Source organism: Chinchilla lanigera, unplaced genomic scaffold (genome assembly GCF_000276665.1).
Source record: "Chinchilla lanigera isolate Chin_1 unplaced genomic scaffold, ChiLan1.0 scaffold00041, whole genome shotgun sequence".
Lineage (NCBI taxonomy): Eukaryota > Metazoa > Chordata > Mammalia > Rodentia > Chinchillidae > Chinchilla > Chinchilla lanigera.
The window spans coordinates 16,159,268-16,166,260 of record NW_004955442.1 but is presented as its reverse complement, the minus strand read 5'-3'; the positions used below and the strand labels follow the sequence as shown (position 1 = coordinate 16,166,260).

General features: G+C 54.6%; 1 protein-coding gene across 1 annotated transcript; it reads right to left on the bottom strand.

Annotated features, from left to right (window-relative positions):
- Positions 1 to 4,108: 4,108 nt before the first annotated feature.
- On the bottom strand, positions 4,109 to 6,360 carry C1qtnf8 (C1q and tumor necrosis factor related protein 8). The gene is given in 5 exon segments (XM_013517653.1): positions 4,109 to 4,152; positions 4,155 to 4,226; positions 4,270 to 4,340; positions 4,342 to 4,501; positions 6,318 to 6,360. Coding segments are annotated over 5 exon segments (390 nt in total).
- Between the last annotated feature and the right edge of the window lie 633 nt (positions 6,361 to 6,993).

The following is a 6,993-nucleotide window of genomic DNA, read 5'->3' as shown; positions in this document are numbered from 1 at the left end:
AGTTCAGACTGGCTTTGAACTCACTATATAACTCACAGCGATCCTCCTGCCTCAGCCTCCCAAGTGCTGGGATTATAGGCATATGCCAAGACACCCAGATCTATAAGAGATTTTGTATGAGTGGAACCACAGTATTTGTCCTTTTGTGACTGTTTTATTTCACTTATCATAAATGTCCTCAAGATTCATCCATGTTGTAGCAGGTGTCAGAATTTCCTGAATAATACTTCATTGTAGCCAGGCATAGTGGTGCATGCCTGTAATCCCATTTACTCAGGAGGCTGAAGCAGGAAGACCACAAGTTTGAGCCTTATCTGGGCAACATAACAAGATCCTGTTTCAAAATGAAAAATTTTTTAAATGACTAAGGATGTAGCTTAGTGATTGAGCCTCTACCTGGCATGCTGGAAGTCCTAGGTTCTATCCCCATACCACACATAAGGAAATTCCTTTGTCTGGGTACCATAGTCATCATCAGTGGACACTGGGTTGTGTCTACTGTCTCAGCCCATTTGTGCATTATAACAATTTATAAAGAATGAAAATTTATTGCTGTAGAATCCTCTTGCCTATTCATTTTTCCAGGCTCTTTAACTTTTTACAAAGTTAAAAAAATGGACCTTTCTTGCACAAATGTTCAAATAGCATTGTTCATAATAGCCAGATCTTTATCAACAGATGAGGAATAAAGTGTGCTCTGCTCATGCAATAGAATACTACTCAGCTATAAAAGGAAGGAAGCTCCAACAATGTGGAGCTCTGCACAATGTGGATGACCTTCAAAAAACGTGTTCAGAGAGAAGCCAGATACGAAGGACAGGCTCCATGTGACCCCCGCTGACATGAGCTGGTCCAGGGTACGCAGAGCAGCAGGGACAGGAGGCCAAACAGTCACTGAGTGGGTAGTGGGGAGGCTGCCAGATGGGCACGGACTCCTCTGTGGCTGAAAACATTCTAGCAAGACAGAGGTGGTGGCTTTAGGTTGTGAATGTACTAAAGGCTGTTCAGCTGTTCATCCTGAAAAAGTAAACGTTATGTTGTTTGAATTTCACCTAATTTTATTTTATTTTCGGTACTGGGAATTGAACTCAGAGCCTTGCGCCTGCCAGGGAAGTGCTGTGCTGCTGAGCTATATCCCTGGCCCTCACCTAATTTTAAAAAATGGAGTTTTCATTGAAATTCCAGTGGACCAGAAAGCCAGTGTGGATGAAGCACTTCCCAGCAGGCTCACCCCAGTGTCACAAGGCTATCCATAGGTCCAGGAATTTCCCTAGTTTCTACTGATCAAGTCAGAGCCCACCAGCCAGTACCTTTGGTGCTGCTGTCATGCATTGCTCCCCTGTCCTCCTACCTGCTGGGGTGCCATTGATTTTCCTGCCTCTAGCCTCTGCCAAGAAAAAACCATCACTCCTGCCAGGCTGTCTCTGCCCCTTGGCCTTGTATCATTCAGCAAGAATCAAATCGTGACTTTATCTCATACCTCTCCAATTCTCAGTCATTTTAAAAAAATAAAAAATAAATAAATGGCAGGGTAAGAGCTGGTAGGATGCAACCCTGCCACCTCGCCCTGGGTCCTCACATGCCCCACTGAGTATGAGGCATCCCCCTTCCTGGGCCTCTGAGAACAGGGGTCACTAATGGCAGCTGAAACTTATTAGGCACCCTTTGCCTCCACCTGAGAGACTAAAGCTTCCTCCCCCGTACTGCGCATGCTGCAGCCACTTTAACATCACCCAGGCTGGTGCCCATGGGCAATAATGACAGCCCTGGCCCTCCAAAAGGGCACTATAGCAGTAGGGTTAGCTGTGGTCCTTTGTCCTCTCAGCCCTGCCTCCCCAGCCTGGCCATGGGCTTCTCCGGGTCTGAGGACCAAGGATGCTCCTTATAGTACCAGCTCAGAAGTAATGAATGCTATAGGCCCCACAGGGGCCAGTCCAGGGCTGGTGAAAGGAGCTGCTGTCTGGAATTTCTGGGAGCCCCTGTCTGGGGCCTGGTGCAGGCAGCACCCTGTGAGGGCAGACAGGGTGTTCCCTGCCTGTTCTAAGATGCCAGGTCTCACATTTTCCACCCACAGACTCCATCAGAGGACCTTCCTCGTAGATGGAGGCTGTACTGCCTCTGCCCTTCTACTTGACCCCAGACCCTGGTGCAGCTGTGGGGGACAGCTGCTTTCACCCTGCAAGCCTGGAAGAAAGTAGAGTGGCCACTGTGCTAGGCTGGGGTCTGCAGCCTCCTCTAGAGCCTGGGAAAAGATTAGCCCTTGACCCTGAACTCCCAGGGCCTCAGCCCAGCAGTTCTGGGACCAGAAAGAATCCCTCTGGCTCCCAATGCTAAACAAAGAAGCTGAAGCCACATGGTGAGCTGAACATTCTCACAGAGCTTGGTGGGCTGGGGCTGGGGCTGGGGCCTAGCTCTTCATATGTGGGCTTCACAGTCTTTGGCACCTGGGAAAGAGACCAAGTAGCCACTGTGAACAGCCTAGGGGCCCGACTGGCTCCTGTGAGTGCCAGCCATGCAGCCAGGTGCTTCAGAGGGGTCAGGGTAAGGTTTCTGAGGATGCCCAGCCAGGGTAAGGTTGGTCCCTCTCCTGGCTCCTCCTGCCCAGGCTGGCTATCCATATTGAGGAGAAGGGAAAACCTGGACTGGGGAGAACCAAGGAAGGCTTAGAGTCCCCCCTGACCTCCGGGCCCTCCCCTTCTTATTGAACACCTTTATCTCCCTGGGAACTCGCTCTGCTGCCAGGTCTCCATTAGTGGTTGCTGAGTGCCCAGGGTGTGTCCAACCATAAGAGGATGCAGGCCAAAGGACAGCCTGAGATTCCCCTCCTCAGTCAGGAGAGGGCTGGATCCCTGGGATAGGGATGGTCAGGGGTGACCTGGCCTGGGCCTCTGCTCGTCCAACTGGGCCTGTGGCCTTCCTGACCCTGTCCTCAGAGGCCTCCTGTCTCCAGCAGGACAGTGGTTTCTTTAGCCCAGGGCACCCATCTGACCCTTCCTGTCCTTGTCTATAACAAGCTCCCAAGAGCCTGAGCTGTACCTCACAGACACACCAGGTGAGGCTTGGAGAAAGGTCCCTTGAATGTGTGGGCAGCAGCCTGAAAGAGTCAGGAGGACCCAGGACTGAGGGCCCCAGAGGACCCAGAAGCTGCAGACTGGGACCTCAAGTCAGGGAAAGCCTCTACCCCTGCAGACAGGCCTGCATGCATAGCAAATGGGGTCCTATTGGCTGCTCCCCAATTTGCCTGCCTGCTTCTTGGGGGCTGTCCCTGCCTTTGTGTTGTTGAGGACTGCCTTTGGGGCCCCACCCCTGTTGTCAGGAGAATGACTCCAAGGATCACACATGCTTGGCCCTGGCTGGGCCCCAGTCTCCTACCTCTCGAGGTGGGGGTGCTTCCCATGAGTCAGGCTGGGACAGTTCTAGCCCTGTGTCTCCATAGGGAGTGATGTCATGCATATCTGCATAGTGGTAGCTAAACTGACCTTCCGTGTTCCTGCACTCCATTCCTAGCTCCCTTTGCCCATCTTTCCCCTGGATGTGGCTTAGCCTTGGTTGGAGTTTTGGACCTGTGCAGTAGCTGGGTATCCACATCTCGCTGGCTCTGTGGTCACCAGGGAGGATTGCTGAGTTCCTAGACTTTGCATCCTCCACACTGTCTCCCCACACCCAAACCATATCATGTATCATGCTGACTGGTTACTACCCCTGATTGCTGACTGGCTGCTGCTCAGGAACCCTTACCTCTAGGACTGATGTCCTCTGAGCTCTTCTCCCTCCTTATACCCAGTCAGGCCCAGTCTGTGCTTCTAAATCCTAGACAATGAGCACACACATCTGCATGGTGGAGTGCCTGGGGCAACCTGTTATAAGCAAAACAAAGGGGTCAACCACTGTGAAGATGGGCTCCAGGATGAACATTTGGCCTCCCCACCAGACATACACCTAGAAACTTAGCCCTGTGTGGCTGAATGTGATCTCTTTATCTGTAGCTTTCCCCACTGGGACAGGCCATGTTTCTGTGTGGCTCCCATCATACTCCACGACACTCAAACACTGCCGACACCTATACTAGGTGGGTTTGCAGAAGGGAGGGTCATCAGAAGCAGCATGGCTAGAGCTTGGCAGCTGGTGTGACCAGGTAGCCACGAAAGGTGTTAAGAGGGCCCCAGGCTCACCAAAGATAGCAGTGTCGTGGTCACAGTGAAACACGCACAGCCAGAAGGTGCTGCCTGCAGCCAGTGGCGGCACAGACTCTAGGCCTGCATGAGTCACACTTGCTGGGCTGGGCATACAGCGCAGCAGCAGGCTGGCTGTCTCACATGAAGTGGAGGTGGGCCTTGCTGGTTCCAGGTGTGTATGTGCAGGATCAGGAAGTAGGTGCCGCCCACAGTGCAGCAGAAGCAGCTGAGCTCCAGGGAGAAGAAACTATCCAGGTTCACCTGTAAGTGGCTGGGCTGGAAGCTGTCAGCACTCTGTAGCCCCAAGCGCTGGCCCACTGAGAAGGCTGAGTAGACACATGGGCCCAGGGCACCAGGAACCTTGCAAACCCTCCTTCCTGCTCTATCCTGAGTGGCCTCTGACCCCGGCCTCACCTTTCTCATCTCAGGGAGGGCATGGAAGCCAGTTAGGGTGGTCTCACCTTCAGGGGCACAATGCCTACAGCCTCACTTCTCTTCAGACTCAGTTTCCTTGTCTGTAAGGTGGGTGCTAATCTCTTCCTCACATAGGCAGTGGGAAGCCACTCCCCAAAGATACAGTTGTTCTGAGGCCTGTGGCATAGACTGTCACTGTGGGAAGTTTGGCGACGTGGGGAGATCTGGGCAGGGTCTGACCTAGGCTTTGCAGAACAAGAGAGCGAGGGAATCCTTACTCAAGTCTAACCTAAGCACTGCATTCCAGCCTCAGAACAATTTAACCTCTATCCAGCGGTCTCAGACCAAGGGAACGTCTCACCTGCCCACCGTGGCTGTTGCTCTGGGGATCTCAGAGACCCTAGCCCCTCCCTCTCCAGGTTTCCCAGCTTGTTCACAGCCAACCCCACCCTCTGCACCCTCTGGCAGCCTCCTTCCTATCTGAGAGGCTGGGGCAAGGTACAGGCAGGGCCTCTGTGATGCTCACATTTGAGGTCAGAGATGTTGATGGTGAACTGTAGTTCCAGGCATCCCTACCTGTGAGTCCCCAGGAGTACCAGCAAGGTCCTGCTACAGTGGGTGGCAGTAGTACACACAGGGCCTCCCAGGCAGCCCAACCCTGCAGGCAGGACCAGGACCAGAAAAGTGAGGCTGGGGGCTGCCCTTGTGGTGGGGTCTGGAGAACAGGGAGGGCTCTGAGAAGGAGATGCTGCCAGAGCCCCCTAAGCCCTCAGCAGCCCAGCTGTGCCCCCTGCTGGGGGATGGTGGACAGAGGCCACGAGGGCATCGGGAGTGGGAGGGAGGACACAGTGAGACCTGCAGGGCCATTTGCATGGGCCTTAGCGTGTTACTGAAGCTGGCATCCTGACAGCCCAGAATCAGAGAGCCTGGGGAGCCAGCTCTGGGAGACATAATAGACAAAAACTTCCAGGCAACCCTCCAGACCTGGGTGCTGTCCCTGAGGTGCTTCAGGGAGGGGCTGAGCCCCACAAGGCTGACATAGGGTTGGTGGGGTGTGGCCCTACATGGACAAGGTGGCCCCAACCTAAGCAGCCTCAAAAGGCCCTCAGGGGCATATGGGAGGCTGTCCTGCAGCACCCCAGCCTAAGGTGGGGAACTGGTTCTTAGCTCCCTCAGTCCGGTCGACCTGAGCCTGCTCCTGGCCCAGGAGAGGCTCAAAGGGTGGGGCAGCTGAGGCCAGCTGGGTCCACATGAACAAGCCAAACTTCCTCTTGGCTTCCCCCAGTTAGCCTAGGGCCTCAGTTTCCTCCTTGGCAAGGGGGTCCTGCCTGGTCCCCACAGGCCATGTTTAGGGTTCACCTAGGATTGGGTTATCATGTGGGGTCCTGGAATTTCCCTGCACTCAGCTCTGCTGGGCAAAGACCTATCCCACCTCCTGCAAGAAGCCCTCAGGAACTGCAGAGCAGGACAGTGCCAACTCTTTTGTGGTCTGACACACACACCCCAGGTGGCTCTGGCAACTCAGATCTTCTCTGAGGCTCTCCAGAGCCCTGCACACCTAACCTGTCCTCAGCCCCTGCGGATTCAGCAAGACTGTCCTGGCTGCTCCCAGGTGTGTGCATGGGGACAGCCCCCTAGGAAGAGCCCCATGAGGAGACCTGCTCCCTGGGGACTCTTCCCTTGAGCTCTGGATCCCTGGTGTCTTGTGCCTATCCTTGCAGAGCAAACACTGGACTCGGAGCCGCACCACTAAGGGCACTGTGAAGATCATCGCTTCTGCCCCCATCCCTACCCCACCCCCAGCTCCCTGTTACCACGTCTCATGGCTGCAAGGCTCTGCCTGCCCTGCTGGCTCCCACGCAGAGCACTATCCCCAGGAAACAGTGAAAGAGACCTTTCACACCCCTGGCGCCTGCGGCTTCCCCTGGGCCATCCAAGACCAACAGGACAGGCCATCTCCTCTGCAGGATGCTTGAAGGGCTCCTTCACTCTCAGCCTGCCGTGGGCCTCCAGGGTCTTTGTGCCAGCCCCCATCTCACCCCGGAGCCCATGAAGTTCTGGCCTTGGGATGTCTTAGGCTGGCTGGATTGGGGTAATGCCTCCAGCTGGCGTCTCTCCTCCACCAGAGAAACAGAGCTGCTGCCTGTCTTGGCAGACTAGTGGACTGGATGGAGTCTGAGGAGGCTGGAATGCAGGGGCCCAGCCAGGGCCACCATGATCCTTGGAGCTAGCTTGGTCCCCAGCCTACCTGGTGGTGCAGTGAACATGTGGCCACAGATGGACAGAACCCCAGAGAGCAGTGTCTGGTCAGGCTCGTGGTCTCTCTCACTCTCTCTCTCTGTTTCTCTGTTTCATTCTCTCTCTCTCTCTCTTTCTCTCTCTCTCTCTCTCTCTCTCTCTCTCT